Source organism: Chamaea fasciata, unplaced genomic scaffold (assembly GCF_029207755.1).
Source record: "Chamaea fasciata isolate MVZ Bird 193981 ecotype frontalis unplaced genomic scaffold, bChaFas1.0.hap1 SCAF_1, whole genome shotgun sequence".
Lineage (NCBI taxonomy): Eukaryota > Metazoa > Chordata > Aves > Passeriformes > Sylviidae > Chamaea > Chamaea fasciata.
In genome coordinates this window covers 60,420,778-60,447,719 of record NW_027094086.1, presented here as the reverse complement: position 1 = coordinate 60,447,719, position 26,942 = coordinate 60,420,778, and the positions used below count along the sequence as shown (strand labels likewise).

General features: G+C 41.0%; 1 protein-coding gene across 4 annotated transcripts in view; it reads right to left on the bottom strand.

Annotated features, from left to right (window-relative positions):
* Nucleotides 1-26,942, bottom strand: part of CARMIL1 (capping protein regulator and myosin 1 linker 1) — a 192,369-nt gene that overhangs the window by 105,741 nt on the left and 59,686 nt on the right. For all 4 annotated transcript variants that reach the window (XM_066184639.1, XM_066184652.1, XM_066184646.1 and 1 more), the window contains exons 3-4: nucleotides 5,645-5,695; nucleotides 1,422-1,481 (exon numbers count right to left, since the gene is read on the bottom strand). In XM_066184639.1, coding sequence (XP_066040736.1) covers nucleotides 1,422-1,481; nucleotides 5,645-5,695 — 111 coding nt within the window. The remainder of the gene's footprint in view (nucleotides 1-1,421; nucleotides 1,482-5,644; nucleotides 5,696-26,942) is intronic.

The following is a 26,942-nucleotide window of genomic DNA, read 5'->3' as shown; positions in this document are numbered from 1 at the left end:
GACAGTAGGAGACGGGATTCTATGCAGTATGATACAGGGGATTGCTTCTTATTGAAGCTGGTTCCCACAGCTCCTTTCGTTTCCAATTCACGCCTAGGGTCACCACCATGATAATGCTACAAGAGTCTATACTACCCCTAAAGCACACTGAGACTATTCACACCTTTTACCATCAATTCAACTTCTTCCTGAGCCTGTTGCCACCACCCCCTGATGATGAATGACTGGGCAACTCCCCACAGTTTTTCATCATCACCAATATTAGCACAACATTTCCTTATATTACTCTGTCCATTTGTTCATTTGTCTTACAGTAGGAAGCTCTTCATGGCTCTCTGCAAGATGCCTAGCACAAAACTACACCCTTCTGATATCACAGCTATAATACGCTGTTTGCAGGAAAACTGCAACAAAGTCATTTGCTCCACAAGGAATAATCTAGAATTATCTCTGCCTTCGGTTATAAGCCCACACAGTTAAAACACAAATGAATGTAAACATGAAAACCTTAAGAAATATTTTAGGAAAAGTGTCTGCTCATTGGGGCTGCTACAACAGTGATTATCTATGTCTCCAGGAATAATTAGCAATAGTTACCTGGCATTTTAGTACCTCAAATTAAAAAAGCCACAAAAACTTAGAATTTAGTAAATGTCTCCCCATTGAAACACCTGGACAATTTTTTTCCCCTCCTTTAGGGAAAGCTTCAAAGGGCAGGTTAAAGAGATGACATGTTAATAAAATGAGAGCTTTTCAGAGTTCAAAGTATCTCAGACACTCCTATTCTTTAAAAGCTCTTTAAAAGCCAAACATACATGAAACACATGAAGACTTTAATACAATTGAACTGTCAAATCTTGTCAACATGCTCATCTTATGAATTTAAAACACTCTAAAGGCATTCTTCTTTTCAGCATCTTCTCTTTGACATTTACATTTTTGGACACGTAACTTGCTGTCAAATATATTTTGTGTTGTATACAGTAAAGGCATGAAGAATAGTTGAAAGCAAAGCATTTCTGCCTGCAACGTAAGCAGCAGCTTTTGGCTTCCCCATAAAGGTATTCACCACAGAAGCCACTGCAGCTTGTATTGTGATGATTGAATACCAGTCACCATTGCTTTACCAGCTCTGAGAAAAAGATCCACTTATGATACAAATGGAAACTTGCACCATACTGAACTAGGAAAAAAACCCAATCTACTTTTTATCATTATTCCAAGTGCACAAAACATTCCTAAAACTGAGTCTTTAAATTCATACTGCTATTTTTAAGACTTTAGATCAGCATGAATGCAAGAATACAAATGCACAGTGTGCTCAGTGGAAGGGGACAACTGCATGTTCAGAGCATTACCTCCTTGACTGGAACAGATTTAGCAATGAATAAACAAGTATCTTTTATCTAGAATACACTCACCTGGCCTGGTTTACTGGAAGTTACTCCTTGGATTTCCAAGTAGCTGAAAGTTAGTTCTAACTGTAGTTAGAAAAGAAAACACCACATTAGTGCAAACATCATCTTATTTTAAAGAGCACTTGCGCTTCTCAATGAGGTTAAAAAAACCTTGAGCAGGCTACTGATATTTGATATCAGTTTCTGCAATTGACACTAAGTATTTGTTAATACCTGGATGCATTTTCCATTTAAAAAATACCTACATTTGATTGTTACATGTTTAAATGGTTATTAGAGGTTATAGGAATATCACACTGGACGTTTTACTGCAAGCTATAAGCACATAACCTTATAATCAATTTTATTAATAAATTTTACTATAAAAAGCATCATTAATACAATACTGATGACAACACAGCACTGATGTGTACTCTTGTGACTGATTAATCATTTATTACAATCCTCACAGCTTCGCAATTAGTTACATTGATCACAGATGTGAAAAATTTTACTGCACAGAAGCTGATGGGACACGTACACACTGTATATATATGAATAAAAACAACATATAAATAGATAAATACAGATATGAACATAAATGCCCAAGGACTACTTTAGCTTGTCTAACAGTATGAGAGGAAGTGATACATAAGCTTTGTCTGAGTGGTTGATTTGGATGACAGTCAGACTAGGCAGGGAAGAACATACTGAATCCAAATGGAAGCTTGGAAGGCAGCAGGGAATTCTTCTCCAAGGACAAATCTGGGGCTACAGGGAGTGTGCTAAGATCTGAATTCACAGTTATGTAGACAATCATCTTAACAGCTGAGATATACAGAAACAAACCTTTTGGACTGAATCATAACTAGAGGGCAAGACATTAGCTCATTTCCTTTTAGTTATCATTGAAACCACTGCAACTGAGCAAGTCCGTCTGAATTGCACAAAGTTTCCTGTACTGTATCTCATCCTAGATCCACAGTAAGGGTGTTGTCAGGCTAACTGGCAAGCACCATATCATTCTATTCCTGTATTTGTGAAAAAGTCAACCCTGAATGAGTACTGACTCCCTCCCTGTAAAGGCTGGAACAGCACATTGGAAAGTCAGGAACAGAGGTACCAGCTTCCAAGCATCAAAAATCTTTGCAGAAAACTTTTTTTATTACTGTCTCCTTGTTCTTTGTCACCTATTTTCCGAATCCTTATCCCTTCAGTTGCCCTCATGATCTGGCAGCAACAGAAGATATACGCACTCCTCTCATTTCTGTTCATTCATGTTCACTTTCCACCAAAGGCCTTTCTTGGTGAAAGAACTTTACTCTGAAGTTTTGGGGACATCATGTACTTCATTTCACACGTTCTGCCGCAGAGGCAGCATCCACAGCAAACAAGCAGTTTCAGGGATGCCATCACATCTGGTTACGAGGCAAGTGAGCACAGGGAACCGAGGTAAGACAGGCAGAACCAGCACAAGCCTCTTCTCAGGGCTCACACCAACACCCCCTGCATTTTCGCAAGTGCAAGGCATTCATTTCTCTTCAGTGCTTTATTTCTAAGCCAGGGCTGGCAATTTTTTGTGATGACATGGCCCTGTGGAGCTGACTTAGGGCAGAAAGAATCAGGCAAAAAACAAACCCACCAAAAAAAATCTATAGCAGCTTTTGTTGGCTACTGGATTAAGCAGGACTATGCATATAGAAGGGAAAAGCTCCTTTTTTTTCCAGTACTAATTAAATATTTCTTTACCTAAATCACAATGAAATTTTAGGGAGGGAGTTTCTGTGATTGAAGTCCTTCATGTTTTGAAAATTATTTACCTATCAACTTGAAGGTTCTATGTTTTGCTAAAGTATGTGCAAATACATATATACACATATGTATACACAATCAAAAATATTTGATAAGTTCACACAGACCCAGACTCAAGAATTTAGTCTGCAAATCCTTTTGCCTAGAATTAACAAGTATCAGGAAACATGGCACTATTTCTACAGCTCAGCTTTGGTTCATTTTTCTAGTTAAAAATATGAATTTATAGTCCTTGCTTTGCAGCAAAAATGTTAAACACGTTCTAAACATCATCTACCTCAAACTAAGAAATAATTTTTACAAGGTTTTAAAAGGCATTATCTCATTTATTACCCAAAATTATATGTTTATAAAATCCACTTCAAAAGCTATCTGTGCCTCTCATTTAGGAACTTTTCAGTTACCCAGACAGCTAATTTTACAGTTTTCAATTTTTTCAACCAAAACTTAATGAAAGCTGCACTAGAAATACATTCACAAATCTGAATTACATTCCTACAAATATTTTATATGCTGATTTGTGGGCATCCAACATTTATTAATTTTGCAATCGTATTTTATATAGACCGTAGCAAGAATTAGCAAGCTTTAAGTACTGTCTCTCCTTCCCAATCAGTCCATCCTGATTAGTGGGAATGAACTGATTGGACCAGAGCATGAAGTTTAGAGGTGGCCACTGTAATATCTTTGCTCTAACGATAATAGTGTGAGTTGGTATTGTAGTTAAGGAACATTAATTCTTTTTAACTTTGATCCTTGTTTAGTAAATACACCTCAACAGCATTGTTTAAGCAAAAGGAAATCTTGGAATGGAATGCAGCAGTAACAGTTACTAAGAATTGGCCATCTCTAGGAAAACTCAATTTTGTTAGAGGTCCCCAGAGAAATGATGTGTCTTTGCTGAATGTCCTCAGCTGTCTTTTGAGGAGTTACTGCCTGACAGTTATATGGAAGTTCTCGGGCTCAGAAAGCATCTGAGCAGCTATTGAAAATACTACAGACATTAGAAAACTTACCAGGTTTCACTAACCCTGATAGAAATGCGTTTTCAACCATCCTAATAATTGTTCAGATATAAAAAGTTTAGTTCTTACATAAATTGTAAGCACAGCTTGTCATCATCTTCCTTCTATTTGCTATCACCAAAATTAGATTTCTATGAGTACAGAATACATGTTTTAGATTTTAATGAAAACAAAACCAAGTTTTTCAACTATGCAAATCTATTTAATGAGTTCTGAGAATTGTCTGAAACACTCAAATAGAGTTATCACTCAGTACTCCAAGCCTCAGCCTTCAAGAGCTTTTTGATGACTTATAATGGCTTTGCTACTGTTTAACACCATCGTGCTAACCACCCATCTATCACATTGCCATTGCACTGATGTCTGAGCTGTTCATCAACTGGATCCATCTTTCCAAGCAAGCAGTCACCAAACCCTGTCTTGAAAAGCCCTGGCTGAAAACTGCAGTGATTCAAACACAAAGAGACAACCAACTGGAGACATCCGTGCTGCAGGGACAGGGAGATTGACTGAGGAAAATACATATTAACAGAAATTCAAGTTGCAGTTCATCCTACCTGTCAGTCAGCATCTTCAAATAATAGCTAAGGATGGTCACATTTACCAGTGACCATAACTGAAAATTTAGTATCAATAATTTCAGTTATGGATTCTGGTATTTCTATAAAGTGTGTGTGTGTGTGTATGTGTATATATATACATACATACACACACACACTCTAAGACACACACAAGTCAAATACAACAAAACATGATATATGCCAAATTCCCATTCACTGATTCCAAGCTGGACAAGAGAAGTCCTTTCACATGCATCATTTTTATTCATGTGGAAATCATCGTTCTCTCCTACAACAATCATTACAAATTGTCATAGGCACAGAAAAAAGTAATTCACCGGCATTGGTGAGGCAAGTTTCCAAACTGCTTCTCAAAATGAACAGCAAAAACCATTAGAAAACAGCAGAATTTAATAAAACTCAACAGAGTTTCTGCCTCCAAATCAAATGTAATCCTATTTGACACTACAAACACTAGAGGGAATAATGCCATCAGCTTGTTTGCACGTAAACTGTCCTTCTATAAAATTCATCAGGCTCCTCTCACAGTTCTTCAAGTTGCAGTTTACAACACAGCTCTTCAGCCACTTGCATTTCTAGAAGTTAAAATTTCTCTGAAAAGGAGTGTGTGGATAAATATATATAAATACATGCATTGAAAAATTCATTGAAGGCATGTACTAATAGAAGCACCATTCTAACTCAAGACCATGCCACATACCATTTCTCAATTATCTTTTCTTTTAACAGATCTACAAGTATAACTAAAATAAGCTATTTTTTTGCTACTTAGTTTATGTAACTTTCATTTGTTACCCCAAAGTATTTCATAGAAACACAGTGACTTTACCTTGGTGGGAATCCGAGACGTTAAAAGAAATGCCCGACATGATGCCAACACCTATTGAAAAAATAAAAAAGAACAGAATTTGTAAGGAACATTTACTATTACAAAAGATTCTTTTCCAGGAAAATCGTGAAACCAGAGGGGAAAAGCCTCTAGCAGAGTGAGTGTAGATTCCCTCTGCTGTCATACACTGAAGGAAGCAAAACTGGGATCAGACCCAGTAGAACACACTGAAGAGACTGCTGCAATATGATCAGCTATAAGCTAGTTAGCACACCACTGAACTGAAGAAATGTATTTAACCAATCTCTCAAGATCATAAAACAGAAATCTTAGTGACATTTTAAAAAAAGAAGCAAGGATGAGAAGTCCTACCAGGAATATAGGATATATTTAAATGTAAAAAACCCCACAAGATAATCATGATATTATTAGCAATATAAGAGACTGTAAGCAACTGGAGGAGTTTTGGACATGTTTGGGGTACTTCTAGAATAAGAATGCAAAGATTTCTCATTCATAATACCTGAATTTCTTCTCCAGAAAAGGCAATGGAAAAAATGCAGTTAGACTAGTGATACCAGTGACTCTGGGGAGCAAGCACACCAAAACTAATATATTGGAAGCTACTGCTAATCAAAATGTAATGATTCTATATCATATCACTCCAATCTCTGGTAGCACATCCCACTCACAGATTTTACTCTTTGCAAAAGGAATGACTCATCTTGCAAAACTACAGTACTGTTTGTTGATTTACCCACAATTTATCTGCTGTGGGCAGCATCTTCTTTCAGATTAAAAAGGAAAAAATGAAAGAAAGAAACTCTATTCAAACACCTGCATCAAAATCCCAGAGCATATGCAGAGCTTTTCACACAGCCAGAACCTCCTGAACTCAGCCCTGCTCATTATCCATGATCAAGTGGTCAGGTTGACACAGAATGCGCTCCTCACTTGGAGAGGAAGAAGCAGGCTGAGAATGCAACCCAGCATCCAGCTCTGAACACTGTTGGAGCACTTCAGGGATTGGGTTTCAGCTTCAGTTCCTCAGCTGAATAACATCCTGCTAAATCCTAAGAGCACCAGTGCTGTAGCAGTGTTGAATATTAGCAGATTGTTTCAGGGTTGATATGATTAGACCCAATGCTCTGGTTACCAGTGGTGTAGAGCCAAACTGCTGCAGAATAACCCGTGCCTCCTGTGAGGTTCAACCCTTCACTGAAGCCCCCTTATGACAGGCTGGCCTGTCACACAAAGCTGCTTCATTTCCTTGCTCATGCATAGTGGAGAGAGAACCTCTCGTGCTCTCCTCCCAGCTACATCTATCCCAAGTACCTCCTCCACAGTCCAGCACCAAGAGGAAGGGGAAGGGCCTAACTAAGGGGATTTTCCACCGCATGGCCACAGTTTCCCCAGCCTAGCAGCAGCTTTCTCTCACAGTAACAAAACCTTGATCTTTTCCCTCCCTCACCCACCTCCTCAGGGCAGCCACACACACCACTCTCCTGGGAGCCTCTCGGTAAGCTCACACCCCATGCTCACAAAATAGCTTCACTACCAGTAGCAGTGCCACTCTTACTCGTGAACTCATCCACAAGCTGCCCATGTCTGAAGAGGGGTACAGGTGATCAGGCATCCTCCCTGTACTGGCACCACCAAAAAAACCTCCAGTGTCACAGGCAGAGCCGCTTCTGGTCACCACACCTCAGATGTCCAAGTGAGACAGACAGGAGAAAGGAAACTTTTGGAAGAACTACTTTCTATTTTTAGGAAAGGTAGTGGTCTTTCTAGCAGCACCCCCTTCTAGGTAGTGGCCAACAGCATTAGAGATGTGCTCTGTGTATGTCACCACAGGGGACAGCTTGTTACAGGAGAATCGTGTCACAGTCTTGCTTTAAAAGATTTGCTTGTATATAAGAGTTCAAGCTACTTTATGGCCTAGAAAGGGTCGATTTAACATGACTGCAGCACACATAAGCAGTCCAAACAACAAAGTTAAATGTAAACCAGGAAACCAGAAGGCCCTAACAAAATCATGTTGGACAAGAATGTTCCAATAGAGCGCATGGCAGTGTATATCCTTGTGGCAGACATACCAATGATCCCAAAGTGATCTTTCTGAAACCAACAGAGCTGAAAAACCCACTTACCTTAAGATGCATTTATGTACAAAGAAGAGGCCTGCTGTAAGATGATACTCCCCACTCAGTAGGTAAAGACTGCTACTCTTGAGCAATAATATGGGGGGGGGGGGGGGGGGGGGAATAAAAAGCCTGAAGTTTCTAATCCAGTAACACAAATTTCTACAGTTTTCACAGTTAAGACTCTCACAAACAAGCAAAATTTGATTTTTATGTGAAACCAGTTGAAGAGAAGGTCAATTATTACTGCAAAATTAATGGCCCATCTTGACAACAGCAGGACTAGATTTATTATTTTTTAATTTTTTTTTTACAACGGCAGAATTGGCTGAGATGAGGCTTGCCATTTACCAAAAATTTTAGCTGTTAAAATATGCGAGTACATATTGTGACCCTTAAAAGGATCCACTTTAGTTTACTGCTTCCTGATTTCTTTTTCTAATATTTTCAAAATTTTACTGTGACATCTGCATTATAACATCACTGGTTTTGCTCATATCTAGCAATAGGATAGCCTTTACCCCATTCCACCCAAGACTAGCTGGATGAGCTGTGAAACATGAATGGTTTGTTTTCAATTACTTCTTTCTCCTTGGTAAGGCTGCAGTGCATAAACAAATAATGGCTCTTACAGTAAAGCTCACCCATGTCTCTGTCAGTTGGATTCTGCGTGGTTGTTAGTACTTGAAAGGGCAACAGAACATGTATTCCAGTCTACTCAAAAACACGTACCACTCTAGTCCTTTCCTTGAGAAATGCTCCGCTGGCGCCAAAGGCAGAGGCACTGGAGGTGTTTTGACACTGACAGTTCAAGCCCCCTCTTAAGAAACAAGTTACTTTTGTAAAGGAAGACCCAGGTCTCTGTGCATTCCTCTGACAAGGATAACGAGTGTGTGTGTGATTGCACAATTGCCTAGGGCTTTCAGAAGCATCCAGGAGTGCTGTTTTTCAAGAATAGGCAGATTCTAAATTTCCTGAGGTTTTTGATTTCTTCATACAAAGAAACTAAAAAGCAGAAGCAGCCACCCTTGCTCTCAAGCAATCCTCAGGCATCTCACCAAGAAGGTTCTGCCACTGTTAGATTGATTTGCACCCAGGGAACCTTGAGCACAGAAGTGTCACGGTCAAATTCACTTGGAAGTCCTGAGGCCCAGAGCAGCAGACACCTTAACTCCAGGGATGACCTGGAACAAAGAGCTCCCTGGCTCACAACCCGTCAGCAATGTCAGCTGGGCACAGTGTATAATCCACCTTATCATCTGATAACAAAATGATCTTACTTGTTCAGCTTAATGAGTCACAACCCCACTCCTCCATAACCATTTTGTTCGGTCACCAGTAGTACTCCATCACTAATAATGTTAAAAGATCCCATGAAAAGATAAACACATGCAGGGTAAAGAAAGAGGCTCAGGAGTTAATTCATACTTTAACACACCTGTAAGCCAAAAGGTTTGTGAGTAACTGATGTGAAGGCAGCAAGCACATCCAGCCAAATTTTATAGAGTACACAACCTGATTGTTGCTCTATGGCAAGGACAATAAATGAGAATTATATTTAGTTAACAGCAGCTTTGGTCTGTCTTCCTACTCTGTCTTTTTTTAAGCATAAAATAGGATTATGATTTGAATTTTAAATGACTCCTACTCACACACACATACCCAAGTTGATGATTTCTTAATGTTTTTTATCATTCCAAATTCTGTAATGCTCCCTACACTGCTCAGAATGTACATGAAACAAAATCCAGAGCATTCACCAAAAACATTTCCTGGAAATTATTATCTCCAGATACTCATGGCCTACAAGGTCATCTTCTGTTTACCAGAATACATAATATGTTTCAGTAAATAACATAGATCCTCCGTGAGCATATCAATTTAACAAATATATAGATGCATTTTGTCATCTATTGCCAAATCCTAGCCTTATTACCCATTTTAGCACTGTAAATTAAATTAACAGGGCTGCACTGGCCTACCCAGCCATCCTACACTGAAGTCACTCTTGGGAAGATCACCAGAGAAACACATCTCTGTGCTAATTGCATCTATTCTGCCACACAAACCACAGCAACTAAAGCTACCCTATCCATACTTAAAGCAGTTTCAAATCCATAAGGAAATGAAAATCTTCTGAAAAACACCACTACCCTTTTTAAAATGCTCAGGAATAAAGAGTTCTGGAAAACACAGCATACTTGGACAACGTGACTAGATATGAAACAAAATTAAACCACCTCAGCACTTCATGGGCCTGGGAAGTTGCATGATGCTCCCACCACTCACTACCACAGATGTTTTGAAACTTCCTTCTATTGAAAGCTCAAAGATAATTAGCCAAATATTTTTCCCTTGCTGGGAACTGATTGACACATAAACTTTTAAAAAAAAACCCAAAATCAAAAACAACAACCAACTTTGTACTTTTTTTGATCAACTCTTGCAATTTTACTTCTTAAAATGTACTCTCCGTACCTTTCCTTCCACCGTAGTTTCTTTAGCCCTGACATCTGCCATTTTGTCAGCCTCAAAATTGATTCAGTCTGTTCCATTAGAATTTACTTGAGGAAAGAAGCATTTGTAACAGGTCTTCTTATTTCTTATCACATTCTTATGATAGCCATCATCTTAAGAATGCTTTGAATCCAGAAGACAGTCATCTTTCTGGATATACCTTCGTTATACCATCCCCACTTTCCTCATTATTCAATACCATTAATATCCAAAACACCATCATTTTAATGTTTCCACCTCTATTAGTTCCTTTATGATTTCCCTCATAAGCTTTCCATTGCTACTGCTGACTCAATATCTAATGTACACACAATAATGTGAGGTAAAGCAGCAGCACTAATACAGTTTTTGTTTTGTTAAAACACGGGTGAATCAATGCATGTTAGAGCATCCAGCCTCCCTCAGTCCCTGTAGGATCGACCGTTCATTTCCCAGGCTGCATGCCTGATGTTGCAAATGCTTCATCCTGAAGCAACCGGAGTTCGATTAGATAAAAGGCCCCTTTCAGCACCACCAGAGCTGGGTTTGAGAGAGGCAGTTCCTGCTAAAAGCACTGAGCCTCCCTACACAAAGATGTTAGCTGACATCCTGGAGGGCTTTTTGGAGGGCTGATTAGCTCAGGCACAGCAGGAACATGTATGCAGCATCATCTGAAATGGCGGCATCACTTGGCATATGGTGGGTTTCTCTGCAGAGCGCTGACACCAGCAAAAAAAGCCCAGCTCAACCCCAATCTGAGGGCTTGCAGCACCACCACCTTCACCCACACAGCCTTTGGCGTCGAGTTTGACTCAGATCATTTGGTCTCGACTACTTTTGAAGCATCATCTATAATAAAACCATTGACGGACCTTATCCACTCCTATTCCAAATGTCCCCTTATTTATACACCAATACTAAAGCACTCTTTTGCTGCTGAAGAAGTACTATTAGGAAAGGGTTAGTGCATTTCAGTTCACACACAAAAAAGAGTTTCTCCCTCCCTGAGCTGACCCTTAGCCAAGTTGAACACATTCCCAGGCTCGCCTAAGTCGCTGGTGCCTGTGTGGCCAGCCAAAGATCAAAACACACTAAGGGGAGCTGCTGCTTGCATCAGTACAATTCTCTCCTGCCCAAGATAGGGGTAAGCTCTGCAGCACAAGTAACTACCTCAGCCATCCCCATGAAGGGCTGCTCTGCTGCGTGTTTTTCTATTATCATTCCCCAAGTCAACCACTGCTTCCTCAACAAGGCTCCCTTACTGGAGCTGTGGACAAAGAGCGAGCCTGCCTGCCATGGGAATGCTTTGCAGACCACAGCTTTTCACTGGTCCTATTGCCACCACACTGCTTCAAAAATTCAAGCCTGCCCTGAGTCACTAATTTCTGTATTTTCTGGATGGCAGAGGATAGTATGGGGAACAGTTCCTAGCTGATCTTTTTCTTTTTTTAATGTGTGCTCAGATATCAGAAGAGATGCCAATAAACCTGCCATATTTAGAGAATGGTTGCACCTTTCACATTACTGTAGGGAACAAGACAGGGGACACCACAAGATGGCACAACGGAGTGCTTCATACACATTTCCCTTTCAGCCCAAGTCAGAGGACCCATTAACAGAAATGCTTCTTTAGCTCCCGGAAAGCTATTCAAATCTGCAAAGCAATTTTTACTTCAGAGGCAGAAATTAACAAATCCTGCCTAGAAGACAGGTAAAAAAAAGTATCCTTGTTTTGGAATTAATAACAACTAAGGCACTGACACGCAAAGATTTGCCTAAAACAAAAAGGCAAGATGAAGTGGTAAAGCTTGAAAGAGAAGCTTGGTGTAAAAGGGTCCTAATTCTGATGTTTGAGAAGAAACAACATGGCTTGGAGGTATTATCAGCAAATTTAAGACAAAATTTCCAGACATAACTAAATTTGTTCCAACAGCTCTAGCAACACTACCACTACCACCTACAGGCAGTGTCCTAGCCCTGTGAACCCTTTCTAAAAGACACGTGAATCAAACTGTGTTTCTTTAACACCTGTGAAGAACAAAGAAACATGAACACTTGCTGTAACACTGTCTGCAACAAGCAAACCATCCAGCTATTTTAGTAAAGATGGGATTTCAGAAGAAACTGAGATGTGTTCACCTTTGGCCAGACATCATCTACGGCAGCAACAGGACCCATGGACAACTCCAACTGGCTTGGGATGTGGTCACCAGTGGTGCAGACTGGGACTGTCCTGATTTACGACCTTTACATTCAAAAGTTTTGTATCTTAGACTATTAACCTCAGAGCTGCTTGTGGAGGGGCAGCCACCTACGGACTATGTGTACAGGGCTCCCTTGGTCTACATGGAACAGTTTCATGGCATTGTGAGAGATGTCCAACACAGAACACTAACCACCACCCCCTGCACACTGCAAAGCTTCCTAGTTATCCTGCTCACCACCACACAACTCCCAACAACAAAAAACCATAATGCTGTAAAACACTAAATACCAGAAGACCCACCTACAGTGTTCTTTAAGCCTGCTCTGAGCCATAAAGATGGGAATCAACAGCTGCATTTCAACTATTCAAAGTCCTCTCCATGGCACTGAACAGAGCCAGAGCTGATCCCAGCTGAGGCAGAGGAGGGGAGCAGGCTCAACCACATACCTTCACTTGTAACTCATCTAGGAGGGGTAACACCCCGAAGGGGGCTTTCCTTCTCTGTACCTACATTACACAAAAATAGGTCACTAGCACATTAGTGTTAATACACCTTTATTTCACTTTTTTCCCCCTACTTTTTCTCTTATCTGTATATAGCCACTATACAGATTCAGTGCTGAAATTCAGGTTACAATGTGCTTCAGCAGGGTACCTCCCCCAAGGAGTCGCCTTCTACAACATTCTAGACCCCCAACACTTGGTTAAAAACCAGGCTGAAAACATTCTGTTGACTTGTAATTCAAAACACCCTGGGCTCCAGCATTTTCTGTGCAACCATTTTTTACACTCTTGCACTGCTTCTCTCCATCACAAAAAGATCGTACAGGCACCCTCTAGAAAAAACCCTCCCATTACCTGTACATGGTGTTAATAATAAGGAACGTCCATACACCTTCCCTCTTCCTACACAGCTTCTTTCTGTGTTTACGCACAGCAGTTAAAACTGGAAGCATTTTGGTGTGCTGCAAATGACGCTGTTTCTATGCAGAAGGAGCTGGAAATAGATTTTGCTACTACAGTGCTTTTATTCTTATCTTCTTTAATTTCATCACTTAGAAATGCCAGATTAAACATTTTGCAGTGATCCTTAGTGATGGGATTGCTCTCTTTCTAAGTGTGTCGCAGCAACCATAATGAGGGACTTTAAAGACCAGGAAACAAAACAAAAACTTCAAGTTCAGAGGAAATGCAATTTGATCCACAACACAAGCATTTTCTAAGAAACTCTTATAGACATTCCTATTTGCTTTTGGCTACCAACAATTAAACAAAGATTCGATTATCGAAGTGCAATGCACTTAACTACACTAAATATTCAAATAAATTAAATAAGCACAGTAGAACAGTTTTCCTCAAAAGCCACTGCCATAAACCACAATTTCAAAAAAATTGACCTTGGATAGCCCCAAGAGCTAAGGGCTAAAGAAAGATATCAGCTTAATAAATCCACTCTCCATGGCATACACAAATTGAAACACAAACCAATGGGCAGAGAATCATAAAAACCCCCAAGCCATGGCAGTTCTTTCCCAAAAAAAATTTGCTGTGGGTGCAAGACAAAACCCTCTTCACCACCAGGTCCAGAGGGGATGAAAGATCTTCTCTTCTACACTACTACAGGAGCCTCATTGCTGTCCTCAAGTGCTCTCTTGATATCCTTTTCTTCCTCTTGCTTCCCCACAGCACCCCTTTTCCATCTCTATCGTCTGTAAAGTATGAAGTACCCGCTGGAACTAACAAGACTGTGACAGCCACTTCATCCCTAATCACCTGAGCTGCACTGCAAAACTTAATCTTTATATACTTGGATATCTTAAGATCATCAATCTTTCAAGAGAGGGATGGTGCTTTAGAGGTGAAACCAGCTACTTGGCCATTTAAAATCCTTAAAAGCCACCACTATACTCACAGCCCCCAAAGTATGACATTTTGTTATACTGTTTAACATTTTATATTATCTCTTTTACAGTTATTTTATTTCCAATCTATCACATTTCTCCTCTGCTAAAGATATCTTTTATTTCAGAGTTTAAAACACCTTCCAAAAATGGCAAAAAGGGAGCAAATGACACCCCTGTCCCTGCTCAAGAAAGCAGGGCTGAAAGGGACTTCCCCTTGCCCACTGATATCCCTGCATGTGAAAGGAGGCCCCTTCCATGATGGAGCTTTCCCATATACTTTTATTATTTAAATGGTGGGAGCTGAAGATGGCTGGGGCATCCCCTGATGGCTTACCCAGGGCAAATCACCCACTCACCCACTCAGTTGGTAAGTAGCTACCATCTCCCGGAGAAAACTCACAACAGGTTCTCTGTCATGCACTCTTACAGCCAGGGCAGCTAAACAACTGAGGTGTGAACAGTGTTCCCACTTTCTTGTCATTCAAGTGCATGATGCTGCATGCATTTTTTTCTTAGGAAATTCTGATGAAGTCCCCTCCCTGCTCCCACTCTGTATCTAACCGGCAGGAAACCCAGCAACCAGGCCAGCTTCAGGCAGTGACACAGCTGATTGCATCTGGCTTCCCCTTAGACAGAAATTCAGGAATTGCCACATTCCAGAAAAGCAATTTTGCCTCCAACATGCTGCAAAAAAACACTTGGCAGTCTCCCCCACTCTCCAAATACACACTATCTTGTCTACCTAAGAAGTACAGGCTGCATGAGCTGGGCAAAAAACACTAAGTAGCCATTTTTGGAGGGCTATTTTTCTTTCTACAGATTTTGAAAAGTCTTATGATCTCAATTATCTAATGCTGTTAATTATTAAAAATGAATATGGTCCTATTCAATAAAAAAGCCATTTTCATAGTTTCTGGGTTTGCGAAGATTCTTGAGTGTATCGCACTAATATTGCCTATATGTTACTTATGCAGCTCCTTATACAATATATTAACCTGGAAAAATGCATGTAATAACAAAACATCCCCATTTATCTGAGAACAGCATCAATTTCTAACAGCCAAATGGAAAAAACCCTAACAAACAAACCTTTAGAAAAAAAGAAAAAAGAAAAAAAGAAAAAGAAGGGAAAAAAGAAAAAGAAGGGGGAAAAGTCAGAAACCATGCTAAAAATTAAGGAAATTACAATTCACTGAATGCAAAAACCAATAAATGATTCTGCTCTTCAAACTTAGGAGCTAAGTATAACAACTGCTGTAACTTGGTACCCAACATTCAGTATCAAGTTACTCCTTGATAAACAGAATTTTCAGTAGTTTTTAAACTACCTATGCCTCTGAAAATTTGGAAAAAAATATCAGCTTGCATCCCCAGAAAGACTTCACAAGATACTGATGCGAAAGTCTTCTAAGTCAAACTCTTTCTCAGAACAGTTTTGCTCGTGAATTCTGCTTTTATAAGCACTGATCCACATGCTTAATGCTACTTAACCATTGCTCATTTCAGAACACAAGGGTCTTAGGGAGAGGAAGGGAGCTTTTAAAAGGTTACTTCTCTACTTTACTACTTCTAAGTTGTGAATTTACAACTCACTCTGCTTGTCAGAGCAAGCTACAGAAGTGCAGAGTGAACTAGATCCTCCTGGGCTTTATCATTTTATCTAGAGGAATGATTTACAAACTCTTCAATTTGTGGACTACCCTTATTTTCCCTATGGAGATATAGCACAGTCTGCCAAAAAGTAAAGTTAACCCAAGAGTGATGGCCTTCACTCTTTCTAGATGGTAGGTTTGCAGGCAACTCTGTCCTCATTCAAAGGCAGCCAAGCCTTTGCTTCCTCCAGACAAGCCTTTCCCCAGTCCGCTCTGGAACAGCATAAGCTCTTCTGCTGCCCAAGCCAATCTGCTCTTTGCTGGGGTACACAAGGCCCAGGGAGCTCATGGAGCAGCATGAGCAGCAGCTGCACTGGCCAGGCTGGGCAGCCCCTGGGAGCTGGTGGTACAATCCCCACCTCAGGAGCTAACAGACGCTGCTTCCTGCAGGCCATGCTCCAATCTCAGGTGATCACTGTTGTTACACACCCTAAGAATCATCCTGCGTAGACAGCACACAGATCAAAAATCTCTAACTGAGACATCGGTGTTTTCTGTTTGAATGAATTTCTAACATGGAAAAGCTGGTGTAGGGCCACAAACAAGAAAGGAAGGTGAACAGTCACCTGCCTCCACGACAGTTTGCACTGTGATGAGACCATTCCCCCCACAGGCTAAGCCACAAGTGCCACCAGCACTGAACGCCCAGCAGGGTCCAGCACAACCCAAGGCAACCTCTCCTGCAGTGGCATGTGTGACCTTGACAAACCAAGGTCACTCCAGCAGCAAGATGGCCCAGAAACCAGCAGCATCAGGGGCACAGGGACATGGTGCTCCAGGCGAGCCAACTGCCTGACAACTTGCCCAGCCCACAGGCAGGTCCTTCAGGCTAAACCCAACTCCACACTATTTTAAGTCAGCCCAGCTTTGAGGAAATTTAAAGCTCCCTTAAATAAGTCAGTATGTGCCCTGACTGCAGTACAGATGCAGGTTATAGCACGCCTTTTCCAGGCTTCCATCTTCCCAAGCACCATCCTGCTCTTGCCATCAACACAGCCTAGCTGATGATCAAAACACAGAGAAAAATTAATACAGATAAAGCTTTAAGAAGACACAATGCCTTTAAGCATGGGACCCCCCCATGACTATTATCTCTACCTGTTCAATAACATGGCTGAAAAAGAATTTGCTTGCCTACCCCTGGAGATGCACAGGGAAGCCTTCAGCTGAAATTCAACATAACACAAAAGCTTCTCGTGCTGTATCTTGTCATTGCTCTACCTTTATGACTCTCAGTGCAGTGCTTACACGCACATTTGTGTCTTTTAAAATCTTCTTAAGCTAGACAGTACCTAAGTAAAACAAAGTCCCAAAGGCCTTCAGTTGTCTACTACAAAGAGACTTTAACCCCAACACCTTATCATCCGGACTTCAAAGCCAACGTGAGACAAAATCCATGCTACAATCATATTGAACCACCTCAACTAAGCTATTAACATTTTTTTTTTTTATTTTTGTAAAAAGTTGTGGTTCCTTTGATTCTTTATGTCGGTGGATGGGTGTTTTTGTTAGTGTTGGGGTATTTTTTAACTGTAAAACCAAACCCAAACATTAGTAATTGCAGTTGCTAATGTTGCCTTTTCTTGTCACCTACTAACTTCAGAAGGGATTTTAACACTTAGTTTAGGTAGTGCAAGATCTCATAAGTGATGTTTTAGTCAGCATCCCGTGTACAGACAAAAAAAGGGGGGGTGGAGTTTCTAGCACTGTTTAATTCCACAGCATGCACATCATTGCTGGGGCTGTAGTTTTGGCAGGAAGACACTGGTGCCAGAAAGTGGAAGCATGCAGTTTTTACCTGGCTCCGGGGAAGAAGGTCCAGAGACCACAGTGCCCTGTGCCAGGACTGTGCTGCCACCTCCATGCCGGAGAGCTGCTCTACACCGGGACTGTGTCAGCACCACGTCTTGGGTTGCAATGCAAGATGTAACTAAAAGTGTGTGTTCTATTACTATCAGCTGAAACCAGTTGGGGAAGTGTTTTTTTTCTCTTCTCTGACCCATTCCTCATGACTCCAAGGGGGAGGGGGTGGGTGTCTTCTGTTAATGGACCAGCTGTTAAAATCAGGTGGGGCAGTACTCTTTATCTCTTCCAGGACCCATCCTCCCTCCAGGGGATATCTTCTGTTAATGGGCCACTAAGGCTCACTGCATGACTGATAAAATTACATCATCCCATTGTGAGATGGTCCACCCAGTGGGAGGAGCCAAACATTCCTACCTGGATAAAAACTGAGATTCAGAACACCGGGACAGTCTGTTTTCCACTGGATTCCCAGAGGAAGACTGGACCTATCTCACCACCACTGGACCCCTCTACAGGATCATCTCTGCTCCAACAGAACCACATCTGTCACTCCAGGAGGACTTAATTGGACTGCTACCAACACCCTGACCAACAGGGTGTCAGGTGGTGTTCTGACTCTGTCAGTATTTTCTTTTTTGTTTGTTTGCTTTCTTGTACTACTACATTTTTTTTTTTTAATATTCCTAATAAAGATTCCCATACCTTTGCCTGGAAGCCCCTTAATTCAAAATTATAGTAATTCAGAGGGAGGGGGTTTACATTCTCCATTCCAAGGGAAGCTCCAGCTTTTCCCTGGGAGATACCTGTCTTTCCAAACTAAGACACACCACTGCACCGGAGAGCTGCAGTGAGGCTGAGCCTTTGTTGGAGACCACACCAAATGCTACCTGGGGGGGTGTTCAGTGGTGAATACCCTTCGGTGTGTAAAACACACTCTCACTCTGTTTTTAATATTGTTGTGGTTATTGCGATTTTCAGTAAATTGTTATTCCAACTCATAATCTCTCCCAGTGATCTGCCATTATCAGAAGGGCAGGGGAAATGGAGCAGCTTGAGTGGGTTTAATTTTCCACCTAGGCACTAAATCACCATGGTCCATCTAAGTTTAGTTTGTAAGAACAAGGCTTGCCAGTGCAATTGTAAGTTTATGCCAGTTATAAAGCATGGCATTAATATGCACACAGCGGTTTAGCTAAATTTGCTTTTAATGTGACTATCATCCTTAGCCTAATTCACAGTAACACTGATTAACTATTTCTGGAGCCATACATCAACCATCAACCACTTCAATAAACTCACCTGGATTCAGTCAATTCTGCTGGTATTCTCACAGAAGTCAAAAAGAAAAATGTAATTCAATTGTACTGCCTAAATAGCTGATTAATGTGCGTCATCACAATTTTTCTACCCACTTCTTGTTTATTGTTTCTTCTCAAGATCTTTCATTGCTTGAAGTCCTAAATGTTTTCTTTTCCTTTTGTTGAGCTTACATACTTATATCAACACAGGAGTTTTGTACAACTAAGATTAGAAGTTTTAAAGAAATCACTGTAAAAATTTTGAATTACACGTCTAAGTTCCCAAACACGCCATAAATAAGTGATCAGTGTCTTGTTAGCAAGTTTGCACAAAATTTTACCCAACAGACAATCAATAACATGGAAAATTTGAACCCTGCCCACACACAAACACCTGCATTACTGGATAATTATCTTCATTATTCAGGTGAGAACATTAACGATGTCAGTGAAGCCATCAAAACTCAAAACCTTCCACCCACAACTGCAACACTGAACCCCCCCCCCCGCCCCCCCAGCTTCATATTCCACGTCTTCTGTGTCAGGGTGCTGTAATCACTCAATTTGTCTACATCATCATTTCTCATTTTCTTGCAGGGTAGATACAGATGTCTTCTCTTTCCCTTCCTTAAATCCTAGCACTTCTTCTACAAGTGCACCAAGAAATGAAGACAAGAAGCAGAAAGCATCCACGTCATCCACGTGTCTGTGATGGAATGACTTTTCAAATTCAGCTGCATGGCAGAGCGCACACTAGTTCTGGAAAGGCCACTACCACCCCCTTACTCATAAATTAGACGGGTATTTAAGAGATTTTCTGTCTTCAAGTGTAGCTATCTCCTAAAGTAGTGGTCAAGGGAAGTGGAAACAATGAGACACTCTGTTGACATCTATTCCAGGCTGAGTAAAGAAGCTCCAGGAGACACTGCTTTGCTCAAGCTAAAAAAGCAAGAGTGCTCACTACCCAACGTGTTTAACAGGAAAAACAAAATCTGACTTTTTGCCTTAAACAATCACATCATCACAGTCATGAAGTACATTTTTAATGAGGCCACTCCTACCCTAGAAGCTGTTAACATGCACAGGCATGTAGTTAAGCCCCTAATCTAAAAATGCAGGTGACAGAAGCAAGTAGATATAACCCTTTCAAGAAGAGATGCCAAATACCAGTGTTTTAAAATAATATATCTATGCCCACTCTTTGCATGACAAAAGCCACAGTGTTTCATCCAACAGTATCAGCATCAAGCCTGTAACCTCAGCTCCTCTCAATCTGATGCCTCAGAGCAGTTTCAGAAGCTAAGCATCTGTTGTGGTTGCTAATAAAAAGTCTGAAGAATTCTGCTTTCAAATATGCAAAAGTGGGTGGGGGAGAGGGGGCAGTTTCACTTTCCTGCAGCCACATGAAGATATATAACAGCTTTCAAAGTACATCATTGACTCACTCGTGGTAAAAATCCATCAATTCTATGAAGTTTCCGGAGCCTGGTAGATTAGCTAGAAAAAACACAAGCTTCTCTGGCTCCTCAGGGTTCATGATATGTGAACTGACCCTAGCTGTAACAATCATGTCACTATAAACAAATGATAAAGGAATCACAGCTGTCTGGAAACACTGGTACTCAATAATGCTCCTTCCAAGGGCGTCAAAGCCTGTAGACCACAGGCTTCGAGGAGCCTTGCACAGAGCCAGTGCAGCAACAGCTAAAAAAAAGTGAGGTTACCAAATGCAGATGTGATGTAAGACACAACCACACAGGGACAAGCATCAGCCCTCATAGCAGGGTATCATTCCTGGGGAGGGGCACATGAAATAGATACTTCCCTGCAATCAGACCAGAAAGAAGATTTAACACTTCTGTAGAAGTGACAAATGGCAAGGTAATTCAGTTTAAGGACTAAACTTAATAATTTTTCCTCTTCACTCAATTTCTAGTCTTTGACACATTTCTGCTTCCAGCAGGCTGCGTAATCTGTCCAAAGACTTCAATATCACACAAAAATCTTCATTGTTAAGGACAGTGATTTTTATTTATACTGTCTGAAGTTGCTACTTGCCGGCAACATGACAGCATTCTGGGAAAGAACTGGTAAGAAGAAAAATTAGGCTGAGGCTGAGCAACCTCTTCAGCTGTGGTTGTGTAAGATTTGTTCTACGTAGAAACAAGAGAGATTACACTTACACACAGCAAGGTGAATGCATCTGGAAAGCCTGGGCTACTCTACTGATAGCAGCTCTAATCACGCTCAGTCAACATGCTTGAGACAAGCTACATTTCCTGACATGCAGCTTGTGCAAGACATGCTGGATTTTGGCTGTTGAGTTCAGGTCAACTTAAAAGAGTGGCTGTGATCCCCAGATATACAGCATCCATGGTTTCACCAGGATCACCAAAAGCTTGGAAATCCGGGAGAAACGTACCATATCCACCTTCAATATTCTACCAAGTTCTGGTTTCCCCCTACCCCAAGTGCAATCAGGTAACATGACAAGAGAAACTCAAATGCATAGGGGTTGCCAAGATTGAGGACAGAGATTCACAAAAGGGTTAATCTGTGCCAAGTCAAGCAGTCCTGATTTAAAAGCCGTGAACACCTGACACTAACTAGGGACTGAGCTCCCAAAGGCAAGTTTACCCCGGGCTAAATTTGTCAGCTTTCATATGCCTATGTTGCAGTTCTAGTACACTGAATTCTTACTTATCAAATGCACAGCCTGCCCTTTTGTCTGCAGCTGCTTCAGTGCTATCTGCACCATGTTTCTGCCTGGAGGTTTGTCCCTCTGCTCCTATGCCCATAGCTTGAGAAGCTCATAATTGGCAGATCTGGGACGCTAAATAATTCTTAGTGAAAGCCAGGAAGCTTCTGAAACCAACAAACAAGACAAAAAAAACATCTCAGTCAGGGATGTGTGTCTGTGTAATGAATAAAAAACAGTGGTAACATAAAACTGTGTGAAAATATTTCTTTCCAGGTCGCTTTTACCATGAAACATGTTTTGATTCTCTAAATTCACTCTGTTGATGTTATAAACCCATCCCTTTTTATTAGCAAATACATAGATGGCTGCAGAACTACACTTTAAACGAGACAGTGCTGTGTTCTATTCCAGATTATTAGTTGAAATACCATCCCTTGCAGTGCATTTACCCCTGTGTACAGCTAGTCCTGCTTTTATAATGGAGCAGTGATTCAAGTATTTTCTGGTCCATTCTAACAAACTAATGCAGAGAGATTACAAATACAAGGTAACCAACAGTTTTAGACAAGAAAAAAAAAAACAACTCTTACTGATCTGTGTTTAATTTGCTGATTCCTGGAGAAGAGAAACCTTTTGAACCTACAAACAAATGAGGCCATCTGCAAAGTGTGAAGGAAAGGATAAGACTTAAAAGCTAATGTATTAAAAAGACCCAGACAAACTAACTAAAACTTATAATCAATGCTATCTCCACAATGCACAAAACTGGTAAAACTGCTCTCTTCCAAGACCCAACGACATCCACTAGATCATTGGTAAGCAGCAGGAAATTTAAATCATTCAATCCAAGATGAAAAAACTCCTAATATAAAAAAAAAGAGAACTAAATTAATACCCTGGAATAATACATAAAACTTCTTGCAGAGAAAGGAGCACTGCACCAGACTTGGCACTCCACATTCTAGGTCACACTTGCACGAAGCAGGCAAGAAAGTGAGGGAAATCAATTTGGAGTGAAAAGCCTCCACGCACGTGCCAAAAAGCAGTCTTAGGATGCAGCTGTGTAACCCATCTAATCCAGCGGAACACAGTCAACCCAGAGAGGCTGAGCCCACTCCCCCCCAGTCCCATCCCGCTGCAGGGCACTCCCAAAGCCACCCAGCTGCTCAGGTGGCTCGGGCAGGCTGAGGGGCTCTCCCCATGTGTACACAAACTGAATCGGTTCTCCAGCACCTGACATAGGTGTCTATTGCCACGTCTATGCCACCAACTCCGACAGGGAGCTGTAGTCTCTGCCAAAGCGGCAGGGGGGCAAACAGAAATGGAAACTTCCTAGAATGGACACAGTTGGCTCAGCCAGAACTTGAGAGCCATCTTGTATCAGAAGGAGGGCCTTTCTCAAGAGATGGACAAGTTCCATGACTTTAATTACCACTCTTTTGCTTTTCTCCAAGAGGACAAACCCCCAAATAGAGAAGAGAAGAGAACCCTAGCCTAACTTTTCTTTAGAAAGGACCAGCCATGAGATGGGTATCATTGTTGCAGGAAAGAGCACAAGAGGAAGAGCAATGTAATTAAGCACTTAGTGATGCACCACAACTGCATGCCTTTGAGTCATCCTGTGAACCAGGTAAACAGACCCAGCCCCGGCAGCCGTTCGGCAGCCGTTCACTGCCAGTTCACCCCCAGCATCCGACCAGACACAGACAACTCATTTGGAGATGCATTTGCTGATACATCTGGCAAAGCTGCTCCCTACTGAAAGGGCAGCACATGCATGGTGGATGTCCCTGAAGGAAAAACAAATGCTGGAGAACAGTAAGACAGATCACTGGGGCACTTAAGTAGCAGAGTAACAAGCCCACACAAGGTTTATGTATTTGTTTAACCCCTACACTAGAAAAATCAGCACAATTTGGGCTGATTAACCTTAAATAAATAAAATGTCACTGCTTCCTACAATGGATGAAAACCAAAAATGCTATATTAACTTGTAATCAACTTTTCAGAACAACCAGAACAAACTCCAGCTCTCCTGACACTGTGCTAGCACCCACACTTTCTTTAATAGCTGTAACCTCTCACTTTCATTAATCAGAGTCCTGTTCCAAGTATCCACAGCATGAGCTCCAAATTTCAGTTTAAGAGTTAACTTGCAGAAAGAAGCCAATACTCGCTGTCAGTCCTTGCTCACTCTTGGGGAAAAGGAAGCAACTCAGACATGTTGCATAACTGCTCATCGGCACCGTCAAAGAGCTTGAGCAGTAATTGGAAAACTAATATCACTGCTTCAAATAGGTGCAAAAATACACAGTGCAAGGCCCATTAAAAGGATAGATGAGGAGACAGACATTCAACTCCTCTCACTGTCAGGGCCTCTTCAGAATAATTTAATGCAGGATCCAAAGAAACTGTCCTCCCACGTGTATTGATGCTAATTCACAGGATTAAAAAGCAAACCTAAGAACGCTGAAGCAAAGAAATGAGTTCACTGTCAAATCAGCTCCCAGCCTGGGCAAATTAACTTTGTACCATGCTTCGTTCATAGGCCCTAACATACACAAAGTATGTAATTTTGGTCAAGTGGTTCGTAAATGTGGCACTCCTGCTATCCACAGATACACAGGTGGTTTCCAAACAGCTCTTTCAGCTATTGCATCAGCCAAGAGAAGTACATTTAAGACAGTTTTCTAAAAGGTTCATGCTGCTGTTTAAAAAAGTAAACCATAATCAGAAAACAAATGTATGCTTGAATATGCTCACACAAAGTTTGTTTTGCTAGCAAATTAAAAAGCAGAGTTCACCTATGTGGTCAACTTCATAGTGCCATGGAAGAAGACTTGTGTCTGCTTGGAGTAGAAGAATTAAAAGCCTCTGTCTAATACAAAGGAAAATATAGATCAGCTATGCAGCTGGTTAAAAAGAAAGGGAAAAACATGAAAACATGAGACCTGATAGTTCTCTTATTTTTAATGCCATCAGCAATTAAATAGAGGAAAACAAGATAAACATGGTTTTCAGATTGGGTATTGTCCCCATCGGTCCCACTCCCCATACATGTATACCCTGGAGGGAGAAAATACGCAAGAAGGATACACAGATCTCTTTTCACAGGACTTCTTTGGTACTAAAGGAGCAGAAGACTTTGTCAAGAATTTCTTACAATTTTCTTCACATTACTGCAAGAAGCAATCCATTTGTCATGTACACTTAACAACCCCTCGCAGACTACTAATATAAAATTGTAGTAAACATTCTTTCAGTGAAAGATAACACGCTTTGCTGCATAAAATCTTACACAGTATGTAACAGAGTATGTTAGGTTAGTCACAGAATTTAACACTGCTGTAACTATATTTATGTTTGCTTTCCAATGAGAACAACATGACAACATACAGCATGTGTCCCAGAACTGTACACAAGAATGATATTTCATTTTATAAAAGAATCTTCTCTTTCAAGGTACTAAATAAACAAAAGACACTTAAAAAAAATTGAGTCTCATCTTCAGAAAAATGCTCTAATAAATTACAACCTAAAATTAGACATTTCAAATGACAACATTTGCCAAGGCCCTATTTTTATAGGTTCACAGAGGACCAGAATTTTATTAAAAATAGTAAAAGTGGCCATATTGTTTGGAGTCTGCAGGTTTGGGCTGCATTCCAGCCTTTGCCAGAGCACCTCTGAGATCCCAAGCTTGTCAGTGGGTCCTTGCCTGCTCCTGCTCAGATCTGGTCCCAGCCTGGGGTGCCTGCAGCTCCCTGGTCCTCTCCCAGGACTCTGTACCCCGAGTCTTCTCCCTCCTGAAAAGTAATGGCCATGCTAAATTAGTAGCCAAGCTACCTTTTCCAAAAACTAATGAATCTTATCAGTAGAAAAACAAAATAGAGGAGTATGGGTTTGAAACAAGAAATACATATCCCAAACCACACTTACCTAAGTGACTCAAACTCCTGCGATGGACATCTGGGAGAAACCCTACCTTCTTCATATTCCTTTAACAGGTTTTCCAAAACAAGGGCCCGAACTCTGACAGAAAGTATTTTTTTAACTGCTCATAACCCTTCGGCTCACTGATCCACACAACTGCCAGACAAAACATGTTTTGTAACTTGGCTGGAGCTCTGAGCAGACTTTTAACAGCTAAAAGCTCAGGAATTGTCTATTAACCACCCTTGAGAGGCCTCCAGAAAGTATTTTATTTCAGGCTATTGTTTTTGCTACCAGCTTTTCCAACAGCCTGTTGTTACCACAGCACATTCACAGCATAAACACCTCAACAGGTAACTGAATGACACAATACAAGGTAAGCAAACCCTCCTGCTGAATGAAAAGGGCATTTTCTTATTTAATTACAGAGCAGTTGTCCATAAACACATGCATTTCCAACTCCAGAGTCTGCTTCATCAGAGAGCAGCCTTGTGTAAATACACCAGGAATACACAAATACCCTACCCACTGTTGCCCTGAACAACTGTAGATAAATAATATGAATGGTAATCTACCTGATGAAGAGCAAAGATGCAAAACTGCAGTTTTCACGGTTGGTTAATGAGATTAGCCTCAGCCCAAGGCAACAGCCTCTACCAAATAGAGCAAGATTGCATTTCCAGCTTATTTTAACTACCTACTTCTTTTTTTTTCCTGAGAGAGATAAACAGCATACTTGCTGTGTTATCTAGGATGCTAAGCATACATGAAACAAACACGGCAGCTAATTCTATTACTATTCATTCCTGCGAAGGAGTTAGACAATCAGTAGCGAACATTCACCCCGGTAAATGAAATAGTTAAGGAAGAAGTTCAGGAATTAATTCTACTATGCTCTCTAGGCAGCTGTCAGACTGCAATGATGAGCAATTTATCTTCCATCTACAACACTATCAGCAGACAAGCCGAGTCACTGGGGAAGCCAGCTGCAGTCCACACCCTTCACGATATAAAATCCATGCCTCTGCAAAAGGAGACACCAGGGAACTTGGCCATTTGCACGGCTGCCCCATGAACTGTGAAACACTTGCACTTCTGTGCTTTTCCTTGTCTGGTGCCTGCTGCCTGAGCAAAGAAGAGGTGCCCCCTGAGGGAGCAGTT